Raw genomic sequence first — 14,174 nt, 5'->3', positions numbered from 1 at the left:
CCGAGAGTCGTCAGACAGGGATCTGACCCTCAAGACCCTCTTCTTGCTGGCCCTGGCATCGGCGAAGAGAGTAGGGGAACTTCATGGTCTTTCCTATGATGTACGACACTCCAGGGGATGGGGATCTGTGACGCTCGATTTCGTCCCGAACTTCGTTGCGAAGACTCAGAAACCGTCGGTCCCTGACGACAGGTTCGAGTCATTCACGATTCCCTCCCTATTGGACTTCACCGATAATGATGCGGATGAGATGCTGCTTTGTCCTGTGAGGGCGCTACGGCGCTATCTGAAGAGAACTCGACACCTCAGGCCTGAGTGTCGACGCCTCTTCGTTAGCACCGGGTTACCAAGAAAGAAGTATCCAAGAACACTCTTTCTTTCTGGCTGCGTGAGGTCATCAGGAGGGCGTATGAGGCTGATGGTAGTGACGACATCAGTAACGTCCCGTACCGAGAGCTCACGAAGTCAGAAGTATTGCCCCGACGTTGGCGTTCCGTAAGAACTTCTCCGTGGCGCAGGTCCTGAAGGCAGGGGTCTGGTCTAACCAGACTACCTTTACGTCCTTCTACCTTCGGGATATTGCCCACAGGTCCTTGGATACGTTTTCCTTGGGACCCGTGGTGGCTGCTCAACAAGTTGTGTAGCTAACCCAGACCCTCGCAGGCTGAACAGCATCGAGTCCTGGTGTGACTGTGTGGATGGATGTGTGAGTGAGTGAGTGACTGGCTCTCTTATTGCCCAATTCCTTATTCCTTTTCCCCTTCTACCTGTGGGCAGAGGGCCATGGTCGTCACTACGCTGGATGAGGACGAGATGCAGGTGAGCTATATGACAGAGCCCCATCCTATCCCTTTCACTAGGGATAGGAGCAGAAGATCATCCACCACTTCTTCTTACAAGGGGGGGGAAGTGGATGCCTACAAGAGTCAAACCCATGACTTTATATTTGCTCCTGTACAGGAACAAGTTCTTACATTGCTGGTACGAAGAGATACGCATGCCTCTCTCTTAGTACTCGGTCCAGAGGTCTGACCATTGATCCTGCGGTGCACACCCGATCAATCGGACAGAGGCTTGGATCCTCCCTCGCTCTTACGACCAGGGAGGCTTCCAAGGTTGGGCGAACACCAGTCTGTTCACAAAAGACTCAGATTCCACCCACCAAGAAGTGAGTCTTCCTATTGTAAAAGGACCGAAGGTTTGTATGCCGTGTCGGAACAAATGACAATTTGTCCAAAATTGCATTTTTCCTAACTATACAAACCTGAGGTCCTTTTACACATAGCCCCACCTCATGCCACCCCTCACTCTGCAGTTTTTGCTTGGGCCAAAGCAAAAGTGATTTGTTTACCTCCCAGTCGCGCGCGCGCGCCTGTCGGACAAGCAGTTAACTACCGAACCCCTTGTTCGAAAGCTTACGACCTATCCAGCTGCCGCTAGTACCTTCCTATTGTAAAAGGACCTCAGGTTTGTATAGTTAGGAAAAATGCAATTTTGGACAAATTGTCATTTTTATGTTTCTTATCAGAATCATAGAAACAATCCCGCTCCTTCCTCTAGCAAGGGGAGGAAGGAGACTGGCAACAATGCAAACCCTTCCCAGAACTTTGCATTAATGTCTCCGACGCCAGTATTCTTCACAGCCCTTTTTCGGATGATTCACGATCCCTCACTCATTTCGAAAAGGCCCAGAAGTCTGACTCTTGATCACGGAGCTCCTATACTCCGATCAAGCTGTCAGAGGCAGCAGGGCACTCCTCCTCGCTCTTACGACCAGGAGGAGTAGCCTAGGTGCGCAGAACTCCAGTCAGTTCTAGAGGCTCACTCAGATTCCTCCCACCAATCAGTGAGTCTTCCTATTGTCAAAGGACCGAAAGGTTTGTATTACGTATCGGAACAAATCATAATTTATCGAAAATTGTATTTTTCCTAACTATACAAACCTGAGGTCCTTTAACAAATATGCCCACCTCATGCCACCCCTCAATCTGAACCTGGGCCAAAAGGCAAAGTGGAGTGTTTACATCCGGGCAGGCTAGATCCGGGCAGGCTAGCTTGCCCCACGGTAGTTACTGCCTAACCACCTTGTTCAAGATTCAACGGCCGTAATTCCAGCTACACCGTAAGTATATTCCTATTGTTAAAGGACCTCAGGTTTGTATAGTTAGAAAAAATACAATTTTCAACAAATTGTGATTTCAAAATGTTTAATACACAACAACGGTGAATGACTTCATAGGTCTCAGCGTTTGGCCTGTGGCCTTAATTCTATATTTTGTTTAACACCCAGATGTCTTCAAGGCATTGTAACAACTGCTGGGCACATTGATAGACTTGTTTATGTCAAGTCTCCGTGACAGTTGCTAATTTATTGTCCAAGGCATTTAGGATTCTTTTTCATCAGGAAAGATCTGAACAATATCCATGAACTTCCACATTACTGTTTAGTTCCTGGATGCCCTACATTACTGTTTAGTTCCTGGATGCCTTTCAGTGGGGCGTGAACCTTGTATTAACTCAAACCTCCAGACAAACCCTACAGTCTCAATTAACAGTTAGGGCTTTCAGCATGATTTCTCACCACTAAAATATTGTTCAGACGTGAACAAACCTTCAGTCTTAACAATAGGATAGTGTAGTGCCTTTGTCTCCTTCTTTTTCTTCCATCGATCCGTTGTTGAAAGTATAGGGAGACCTTCAGGCTGATTTATTATGTAATGTCGCCCCCTCTTCCTCAGGAGTTAATTTACTTCCCGAGAGGGGAGGCTTTTTCATCAGTTTCTTTCAATTCAGTCCCAGGCGTCCAAAATGGCGGCGCTCTGGGGGTCGCTTGGGCTACGGGGTCCACCCTCCTAGGAGGGTTTGCTGAAACACTTCTTGGATACTTGCCTTTCCCCCCCCCTCAGGCTACCCAAGCTCTCCCCCCCACCTCCTGGCCTCATCTTCGTTGGTAGCTGAGGTCAGCCATATTGTATTGCTCTGCCAGCGACGATTGTCGCTTCTTCGAGTCAGAGGGAAGCCATGGGATCAGCACTGCTGATGACATCATGGGGTCAGCCATTTTGTATCCCTCTGCCATTGGTGTCTGCTTCCTCCTTGAGTTGAATGGAAGCTGTGACGTCGCAACAGAATGACCCTCTACTTTCTCCCGAAATTCCTTCAGACCCAGAAAGGCTGCCTTTAACTACAAGATGTTGATATGCTGCTGTTTATCCTCCAAACTCCAAACGCCCGAGGTAATAAGGCTGCCTAAATGAGCACCCCAACCTGCGAGGGAGGTGTCTGAAAACAGAAGGAAGTCTGGGGGAAGAGAACGCAGAGGAACACCCTTCAAGAGATTCCAGTCGTCCAACCACCAATGAAGGTCTTCTCTCACTTTGAGAGAGTGAGGAACCCATATTAGGGGCAAGTCCCCCACTGAGACCAGAATTCCCAGTCTCTCCATTGCAGAGACCGAAGATGAAGTCGCCTATGAGGGACCAGCTTCTCCAGAGAAGACAAAATTCCCAGAAGAACCTGCCACTGATGAGCTGACTGATGTGGTTGCGACAGGAAGTAGTGCACTGCTGCTCGCAACTTCTCTAACCTCTGATCCGATGGGAAAACCCTTGAACCTGCCGTATCGATGACCATGCCCAGATAGAGGATCCTTTGACTGGGTACAAGTTTTGACTTCTCTTGATTCACCACGATGCCCAGTTCCAGACAAAACCGAAACAGACGATCTCTGTCCTTTAGCAGCTTCTCCCTGAAGCCTGCCAAGACCAACCAATCGTCGCGGTACCTCAGCAAACAGATCCCCTGAGCATGGGCCCAACTTGAGACGAGAGAGAAGAACCTGAGGGGGCTGTGGTCACCCCGAAGCACAGGACTTTGAACTCAAAGACCTTGTCTCCGAGAGAGAAGCGAAGGAACTTTCTGGACGACGGATGAATAAGGATCTGGAAATATGCGTCCTTCAAATCTATCGACAGCATGAAGTAGCTTTCCCTCACAGCTGCCAACACCGATCGCAGGGTCTCCATCTTGAACCTCGTTTTCCTGATGAAATGATTCAAGGTGGATAAGTCAATCACAGGTCTCCAACTTCCTGACACCTTGGGCACCAAGAAGATGTGATTGTAAAACCCTGGAGATGGACTCGCCACTTCCTCTATTGCATCCTTGTTCAGCATCTTCTGCACTTCCTCCCGGAGAGCCAAGAACTTCCGAGAATCTGGGGGCTACACCCTCCTGAGCAGAGGCTTGCCCGAGAGCGAGGGAGAGAAGTCGAATGGCAGTAGATACCTCACCTGAAGGACATCTACTACCCATTTCTCCACCCCATAACTCTGCCACTTGGCCCACTGCCCTGCCAGGCAACCCCCACCTTTGGCACAGGAGAGGGAGAGGTGCTTAACCTACCAATGACCCCCTTTACCTCTGCCCTTGGAGCCCCTTCTCGACTTGAAAGAGCATGAGCGAAAAAGACATTGGTCCTTTGACCTAGACTGGGACGAATGGGAAGGCCCTGCTGAAACCGAACTCCTTGACAGCCTACCAGGCGACGAACTTTGTGACTGCTGCTGGGCAGGGGGAGGAGGAGGAGCCAGACGTCTCCAAGGACGAGACTCTGACTTTGATACAGCCTGGTGCACTAACCTGTCTTTCGTGTCAGCCCGGCGGTAGTCTATTGCGTCCTCCAGCTCAGTCCGAGGGAACAGAACTGAGATTCCAAAAGGTCCCCATTCCTCAATGCCAACAAGGACTCAGGGTCAACAGATCTTTCTATCCTGGACAAGGCCACGTCTCTTCTGATTAGGAGAAGATTAGCTCATAAATTTACGCTGAGAGATACGAGAACGCCTTGCCGCCCAGACTGCAACAAACTGGCAAGAGAAGCAGCACTCACTAACCCCTCTGGGGCTTGTGCAATGTGCCTTATTCGTGTAAACCAACAGAAGATCCAGCAGCCAAACAGCCTGAAATGCCAACCAACCTGTCTCGGCTGGATCCAAGCACCAACTCCTGCGACAAACCAACCACAACACTAGGAACATCACTACACACACTCCCAATAGATGACTCGCATACATGCATGTGCGGGGCAGACGCACGTACGTGCGAAGGAGAAGCGTCTTGAACACTCGAAATAGAATAAGAATCCCTCAGAGTCGAACCCCGGGAAGCACCAAGAGGAGGGGCAGACAAACACTCCTGCTGCACTACTTCCGCGCTCACAACCTTCGATCTTGACAGGCGCCTTGAGATCCTTACGGCGACGAATAGACCCTGGAGTTGGAGAAGCGGAAGAATTTGCAACATGTTATGAATGTGCGAGGTTGCAACACTTGCAACTCTATGCAGAGGATGAAGCAGACACTGCAGATCTCACAGGGGATGAAACACTAACAGTCGCAGGAACATGGGCGTGATGCTCCTCACTCATAGACGAAGAAAAGGCAAAGTCCTTAACCTTCCAACGCATGTTACGCCGACGCAGCGGAGAAGGGGGGAAAAGGAGAGGAAGACAGCACTGACACTTTACACAATCTCTTTGCCGGAGGCAGGGGCAACGCAACACGCTTGCTTCCAGTCCTCCCCAGCCGACATGGCAGCAAACCTATCTTCCAAAACAGAGTCCAATCTCTTAAGAACCACCTGACATAAAGCCTCAGATGGATCAGCAGGAGAAGGGGCCGACAACATGGAAGTGAGATAGAGTGAACTGGATGGCAGCAATGACATCACCAGAGCAAACGATGACGACACAGATGAGCGAGGCAGTGCATTGGAGGAAACTGGGAGTGACGTCATCGATGGAAGTGACATCACTAGCGGCCCTGACATCATGGCTACCCCTTGACTCGAGGAGAAAGCAGATGCCACTGGTGGAAGGATATAAAATGGCTGACCCCGTAACATCACCAGCGGCACTGACATTACGGCTTCCCTCTGACTCGAAGAAGTGGCAATCGTCACTGGCGGAGCAATACAATATGGCTGACCTCGGCTACCAACGAAGATGAGGCCAGGATGGGGGGGGGGGGGGGGGGGGGGGGGGGGGGGGGGGGGGGGGGGGGGGGGGGGGTGGGGGGGGGGGGGGGGGGGGGGGGGGGGGGGGGGGGGGGCGAACTTGAGTAGCCTGAGGAGGGGAGGCGAGCATCCAAGAATTGCATCGGCAAATCCTCCAAGGAGGGTGGACTCCGTAGCCCAAGCGACCCTCAGCGCGCTGCCATTTTGGACGCCTCTGACTCTGAAATGAAAGAAACTGATGAAAAAGCCTCCTCCCTCTCAGGAAGTAAATTAACTCCTGAGGAAGAGGGGGCAACATTATTTAATAAATCAGTCTAAGGGCCTCCCTATACTTCCAACAACAAATCGATGGAAGAAAAGGAAGGAGACAAAGGCACTACACTATCCTATTGTTAAGACCTCAGGTTTGTAGCTATGATAATAGTCTTGGAAAATTTGTCATTTCAGTCAGGTAAATTGTGAAGCAAATTTAGTCTTGGAAAAGCAAGACTTCTATAAATTTTCCCTGAGCATGACCTCCTTGGAGGATTTGCCGATGCACTTCTTGAATGCTCGCCTCCCCCCCCTCCTCAGGCTTCTCAAGTTGAGATTACTTAAAGAACAAGCCAAATTGACCGTCAGCTACAAAAGGATCTGTGTACACTTACACAGTTCCTGTCCACGACTGTACTTTATCCATTTCATGAGAATATTTTAAGAGAAGCAATATGATAAATAGATAGTGAATTTGTATGAAAAATGTTAGTTTTAAGGAAATTAGATTTTTCTTAATTTAATTGTTTGCTGTCTGAACTGTCCTGAATATTTTCAATATGTATATGCTGGACTTTCCTGTTGATACACAAGTATTTTTTATTTATATTGCAGGAGGTCAGTTCATCCCTCAGTGAAGGTGTTGTACACATTGTTGAAAGTGGTCTTAAGAGTGGGCAGGTCTGTGTGCGTATGTGTGCTGTTCAGGGCCTCCTTTATCTGTTGCAGGGGCCTCCTGAGGAAAGCCCACCCCTGATTATACTAGCTGCTAACTATATACTAAAATACAACGATGGGTAAGTTTATTATAACATTTTAGTATACACAGGGCATGAACATGAAGGTTGTGCAATAGATCTTTTCAGCAAGTCTTATATTTTATGTATACAACTTACCAAGTACTAGTAGTTACATGGCTATAGTTTCTAAACCATAGCTATGTAACTACTTGTTAAGTATACATAAAATCTTATTTTATTAAAAAAAATTTATTTTCTTTAATGTCTTCATTTTCTAGTAAGTTTTGTATGAATCCTGTACAGCAGTTCTGAATATACCCTAGGACTGTCAGAGAGAGAGAAAAAGATGCATGAAAAGGATTGGTAATAGTACACAGTTATGAATTTTATTCCAGATAGGATGAGGGGATAGTTTAAAGTTTTTATAATTGTGAAATACATGTACAGTATGTAATAAATATATACATGTAGTATATATATAGCTAGCTAGATAGATAGAGATATATATACGTAATTGCAATGGGCAGGTTGAGGTAAAAGGTAGCTGGAGTCCATTGGGAAGACCACATTACAAGTGAAGGAGTTGCCAAAATATTTGTGATTCAGAGGCTGGAAAATAGAGCAAGAGCTCATGAAGTGATAATTTGAATACATGATAAGAAAGGAAGGGAAATATGAAGCAATGGGAGCAACAGGGAAAATTCCAATAAAAAGACATCAAAAATCATTAAAAGTAAACATATGTGAATATCTTTGGTGGAGGAAAATTAGTAGGAAATTTACTAAAATAAGGGGTTAGAGAATTCATTTTGCATCCAAATTTGGAAATTCTAACATAAAAATATTAGTGGTGATGATTTTGTGATTTGGATTTATTTACCATACCTATATTATAATGGAATTTTAAGCAACTTGTAGAGCTGTGGAGAAGTGAATTTGTAGTAACCAACACAAGTTTTGTTTATCAAGGAAATGGAAATTGCTTTATAACAAAATGTTGCACTATTGGAAAATTCCCATTTGGAGCAGTTTAATCAATATTATGCTTTTTAGATGTTTTGCCTTTAATAACAGAATTCAATAGTTGATACAAATAAGCTGAAATAACAAAGCAGTCAAGTCTTGATATGGAAGTGTAACTCTCTGGCAACATTGATATCAAAGTGGAGGTTGTTGTTATATTAGTCATCATTATTAGAAAATGCCTTGCAACAAAAAATTTGTTCCAGTTGCTGTAAGATTCATGTTGAGTTAAATATTTTAATCTTTCATTTTCTTTCAGGAAAAGTGTAGAATCTGAGAGCCATGAAGTTGCTGTTTGGGACTTATGGGTGTATCTTGTTGAACATTATGAAACATTACCTGATCCCACACTGCCTTCTACAGCACTACACATGGCTTTGTCTACTGCAGCAACATCCTCTACAACTCCTCGTCTACTCCACCAAGTCTTAAGGGGTGTTGAAAGACTAGTATTAGTTCAGCAGTTGTCAAGTAATACTGTTGAAGTCATTTTTAAATTGGTTATGGATTTGGTGTTGAACTGTTCACCCTCAACATCTTTAGCAGCTCTTCCATTGTTTATCACAGCACTGTATGCTAATGTAAGGAACACCTCATCTCTCATACATGATATAGGAGGGGATGATAAGTCCTCTGACCCAGAAACACTCCTCCTTGTGATGGAAAAACTTTCTGTTTTCTTTGATCGGATCAGGGTTGGTTACCCACATGAAGCGGGTGTTATTGCTGGATTGCTTGGCCCCTGTTTGTTGGATGTTCTTCCTGCTAGTCAGATTTTAAATAAAGTAATTACAGAATATATATCCAGTCATCAACCTCATCCTCATCTCTTGGCTTCTACTTTGTTTCAAGTGTTCGAAGGAGCCATAAGTGAGAGTGGTGAGGGGTTAGTCCAAGAATGGGTTCTTCTGTCTCTTAGCAACTTCACTCAACGCAGTCCCATTTCACTTGCTGTTTGGTGCTTAACCTGCTTTTTCATAGCAGCATCTAGTAATAGATGGCTCAGAGCAGCATTTCCTTCTGTTCAGGCCCGTCTAGGAAAGCTGGATACACGAGACATTCAGATATTCTGCTTGTCTGCTTCCCATTTCCGTCAGAGTTTAGCTACCCAGGACCAAAAGGACAAATTTGAAGCAGTGTTTCAAGCAGTTGCTACTCCTGGCTCACCGTATCAAGAATTATTAGATTGTATAAAAGAGTAAGACAAATTAGATTTTTCTCCTTTTACACTTACAGAGGACTTAGGTGTTGGGAGTGAATACCCTGATTTTGTAGTATTCAAGTTTTTCTAGATATGGCTCTAGTGGGTGATCAGTAGTGTCTGTACAGTACTCTAATATTACAAATTAGAATCTCCTATTCAGTGCACTGTAGCCCCATGTTGCCAGGATGGATATAAAATGAATTTTTAATTGTGTATGATTGTTTATTATAATTTGTAAAGTTTTGTAACCTTTATGTATAGGTGTATATATATTCATACATTATACATATTCTTTGGAATAATTTGTTTCAATTAACAAATAGTATTCAGTTTTTCCTTAAGACATGATTAAATAGTATTTACTAAATAACAAATTAATTTATATATCCTTTGGTCCTAATAAAAGAATTATTCATAAGTTAACACATTATAGGTTAACAGCCAATCTGGATATTATTTAAATGATTTATGTTGGAATAGTCCATATTTGCTTTGCTTGGCTGTGATATATAGTAGGTTGTATGTGAGAGGTGTACCGATGTAAGAGATTGTCAGAGATTAAGGTTATTCTTTATTATGAAGAGAACATTAATTGTAAAGCTTATTACTGTGTATCTATGAAGCAACCATTGTAAGTTTGTATTTTGTATATATGTATATGAAACTTTCTCTGTTCAGTCATTATGTTAACCTTGATTTATGTCATGCTGCATAATCCCTATTGCGTATTGTAAAGGAATTTTGAGGTTGGTCACTTGTTATGCATAGTAACATTAAGAGCTTGACCTTCAAGCTTTATGTTTTAGGAGTATCCTGTCTCATTTCTTTTCTTGTCAAATTAATAGAGTAGAATTCAGATTGTCTGTTTATACCATTCCATCAGCTCTTGAAGCCTTCTTATTAGGCTAATCAACCCAATGATATAGTTATGTTCATAAATTTTATTTTCTTTTGTGTGTATATCTTAAATAGTTTTGTATTCTCAGTTGATATAATTGAGTGCAAGGGCTGTAATGAAGGTAGGGACTGGTTTCAACTCATATTATCACATACATTTGAACAAACTGTGATGTGTTTTCTAGTAGTATGTGTCTACCGGATATTGCTTCAGAGAACAGGGTTCCAGTGAGATTTAGAGTTCTTTTGCTGTAAAATTAGTTGTTCCGACACGGCATACAAACCTTCGGTCCTTTTACAATAGGAAGGTACTAGCGGCAGCTGGATAGGTCGTAAGCTTTCGAACAAGGGGTTGGGGGGTTCGGTAGTTAACTGCTTGTCCGACAGGCGCGCAGCCGCGCGACTGGGAGGTAAACAAATCACTTTTGCTTTCGGCCTCACAGCGAGTGGACGTGTGTGGTTCGACCGCCTCTCTGCCCGCTTCTCGTCGTTTTTGCTTTCCCTGAGTATATGGTTGTGTTTGTGTATGAATCATCATTGTAAGTACAATCATTTCCTCTTTATTCATCCAATTGTGGTTTATTTGATCAATCATGGAATCTCCACGCCTCGCTACCCCCCGGAGATTGTGCCCGGGTACCGAAGGGCGTAAATGCGGTAAGTTCCGCTCGTTCCCTGAAATTGATCCACATATTTTGTGCGCTCGGTGTCGGGGTCGCGAATGCACCCGAGCCGAGCCCTGTGAAGTGTGTATGTCTTGGTCGGAGGCGCAGTGGGGCTTGTACGAAGGTAGGAAGAAGCGAAGGCCTGCAAAGGAGTCGTCGGAAAGCTCTCCCGCGACGCCTTTGGTTACGGACACTTCGTCTTCTTTCCTGCCGCCCGCTCAGCTCCCACGTTTGGCGCCTTCCCCTTCGGGGGGGGGGGTTTCTACCGGTCCTTCTCCTCACCCGACCTGTCGAGTGTGGAGGAGGCGCTAGATACCCCGATGTCGAGTTGTACTCTGGGTCCTCTATCCGTTCGTCTTCATCGCACGAGCGGGTAGAGGATCCTGCTAATCACCCGACCTTTGCTTCCTCAAGGTGCTGTTGCCACGAAGGACGACCTCGACAGGTGTGGGGCATCGTTGGGTCTGCAGGGCGTGCCGAGTGTCCAGGGGCTGCTCTACCATCTCGCTGGCTCTGTGGCGGTCACGCATGCTACGGTAACGACCACCACCACGACCCTTTCAACTCCTGGCTATGCTTCACCTCCTCATCTGGTGTACACCCCGCACGCGGTCTCTGTCACACCAACTACATCGGTGCAGGGGCCAGTCGCCGTACCACGGGGGAGTGTGATGCCGCCGCCTGAGTTTTGCCGTGCTGCCTCGACCGGACTTCGTGTGCCCGAAGAGCTCGCCCCTGGACCTCCCACCAGTACCTAGGATGTCCTGTGCGTTGGTCCGTCCACCTGGGCCGCCTGTACAGCCTGCCGTACCTGCCGTACCTGTCCAGCCGCTGTCCACGGACGTGATGTTGCCGACCACTGCTGCCGTCTCCACTGCTGTTCCTGCCGTCTCCACTGCTGTTCCTGTGATGCCTGCACCTGCTGACGTTGTTCCTGTTCGTGGCGCCGCTGCTCCCGATGCCGATCTGTTCGGACAGGTGCGTCCGGGTCCTGTTGCTTCGGCAACAGCAGCCCCGGCTCCGCCCTGGATGACAGATCTGACATCGGTCCTGAGGAGGTTGACGAAGAAGAAGAAGAGGAGGAGGAAGGTGTCGTCGTCGTCTTCATCGTCTTCTTCGTCGTCGTCGTCGTCTGCCGCCTCTTCCCCGTTTCTTATTCGAAGGCTCCCCCCCAGCCTAAGAAGAAGAAGGTCGTCCGTCCCCCCCCACCCCCCCCCCCTAAGGAAGTCTCTCCTTTCGTGGGAGCTTCTATGGGCCCGTCGCGCTCCGGTGAGACGGGGGGGGTTCTTCCGCTGGTCACCCTGCTCCTTCGGGGGCGGGGCAGGACCCGTCTCTTCTTCCGCAAGGAAGAAGACTACGGGGACCAGAGGAGTGCCGGCTAACACCGGCACTTCCTCGCCTGCTGTTAGTGGTTCGACCACGGCAGCAGAGGCATCCGTCTCGGCCTCGGTTCGTTTCGCGAGAGGGACCGAGTGTACGGTCGCCTACCAGCGACCGTGCAGCTAGGAACCAGACCTCTGAGTCCGCTCAGCGTCAGGTTCACGGCACGGAGCGGAAGACTGGTGACAGCCGCTCATGCGACTCTCACCAGACCAGCTCTCGCTCTCGCGGCGAGCAGCTGGCTACCCGGCGGCGGACGTGACGGTCCACGACCGGCCACGGGCTGAGGCTGGGAAGAGGTCCCCCCCATTCGCCGGCACCAGCCACGGCTGGTACCAGCGACGTGACGCGCCTTGAGGATACGCACCGGTCTCACCGTGACAGTGGAGCTCGCCGGTCGCCTGACCGTCACTCTCACAGAGAGCGATCGGTACGGCGACCAGCACCAGCTCTTCTGACACACGAGACCGGGGCCGCTGTTCTCAGTCCAGCCAGTCTTCCCACAGACGAGGACGGCTAGGACTAGGACCTGCAGCTCCGATCGCCACCGCGGGTTGACGATCGCCCTGCAGTCTTCCAAGCCCACTGGTTCTGCCAGCGAGCCCGAGGAGGGAGCGTTAGGTCTGCCTCGCCCATACCTTCAACCTCCTCGGGTTTACAACCTGGGAGGGGCGAGGTATTGAGGAGTGATTCGTGAGGGGTGCGCCCCTCAGGATCCCACCACGACGTCCTACGTACCAGGCACGGTTCTCGGACCGGCCATGGTCGTATGTCACAAGTTGGTCTGGAGGAGGAACCTGAGAGGGGTCTGGTCGCTGTTTTCCCCCCCTCGAGGGGGGAGGGTCTCGGGAGATGCTCCTGTTCGAGGGACTGGATGGTCCTATCTCCGCAGGATGCAGTCATCCTGAGATTCAGAGGAACTTTGCCGAGGTAATTGCGCTGATTCGTCAGCACAACGACCTCGCGGAAGGATCGCCGCTCCCACCATCCGAGCCCACGTCCCGGCTCGAGTCGTTCTGGGCGGGGCCCGAAGAGGGAACCCAGACCGACGGTGGGTTTGCCGCGTTCTGAGCTTGCCGACTCAGTGCTGGACCAGGTAGAATCTCTTGTCTCCGGGCAAGACGGTTCTCTCAAGTCTGGCAGGTCGAGCAAGCTGCTTCCACCTCCTCTGCTGCGACAGCGGCGTTTTTACGTGCCATCTGAGGACCCGATGCCGCCCAACAGGTGAACCCGGAGTTAGCCAGGCTGACTCCGGGTGTGTCTCTGCAGCAGCTCCTGTCCGAGAACCTATGGTTCGTTCTGCAGCAAGAAGGCCCACTCGGACCTGGAAATCCACTAGCCGCCATTGGCACAGCTTGCCAGGTCCGTCTCCCTGGTTAGAGCTGTGGTCCATCACAGTATCTAAGGTCGCAGCCAACTCCGGGGGAATTTCTCCGAAGATGACTCAGCCCTTTAGGAGACTTTGCCAGTCTGGGGGAAGAGCCATCTCCTTCCTTGCCCACCAGACGGTGAACCTGTGGGCCAACCTGGTTCTCCGACGTAGGGACGCGTCCTTACTCGAGTTTCCAGGGCGGGCTAGGGCGTGAAGCGGCATTGGACTCCGCAACGGACCTTTACGGAGTTCCACGTCTCTCTTCCCAGGAGAGATGGTGGACGCTGCGGTGGACAGACGGCGCACTGACGACAGTGACCGTCTGGTTCACCAGGCAGTCTCGAAGGCTTCTGGGCAGCCTCGGACTGTGGCCAAGCCAAAGAGCTCGGCTAGCCGCTTCCACGGTGGCTAAGACGGTAGTCGCGTCGAAGCCCCGGGGTGGAAAGACTCTGTCTTCTTCGACTTCTACAAAGGGGAGCCGTAACCAGCCCTCCTCCCAGCCCTCCTTCTCCCGAGGAGGCTCTGGGAAGAAGTCGAAGAAAGGGGGGGAAACGCTAGGGACGCGTTCCCCCTCACCTGCTGCCGGAAGTGGGGGGGGGTGCCTGGCCAGCCATTGGGCAACTTGG

At 48.9% G+C, this 14,174-nt stretch overlaps 1 protein-coding gene across 1 annotated transcript in view; it reads left to right on the top strand.

The window, feature by feature from the left end:
• Nucleotides 1–10,474, top strand: part of LOC135208790 (huntingtin-like) — a gene marked incomplete at its 5' end in the record, with an annotated part of 92,131 nt that extends 81,657 nt beyond the window's left edge. Inside the window, 2 exon segments of the mRNA XM_064241313.1 lie at nucleotides 6,883–7,064; nucleotides 8,290–10,474. Coding sequence (XP_064097383.1) covers nucleotides 6,883–7,064; nucleotides 8,290–9,232 — 1,125 coding nt within the window.
• Between the last annotated feature and the right edge of the window lie 3,700 nt (nucleotides 10,475–14,174).

This window comes from Macrobrachium nipponense, chromosome 35, assembly GCF_015104395.2.
Source record: "Macrobrachium nipponense isolate FS-2020 chromosome 35, ASM1510439v2, whole genome shotgun sequence".
Lineage (NCBI taxonomy): Eukaryota > Metazoa > Arthropoda > Malacostraca > Decapoda > Palaemonidae > Macrobrachium > Macrobrachium nipponense.
Note: the sequence above shows the minus strand (reverse complement) of the source record. Positions and strands in the feature narration are given on the sequence as shown.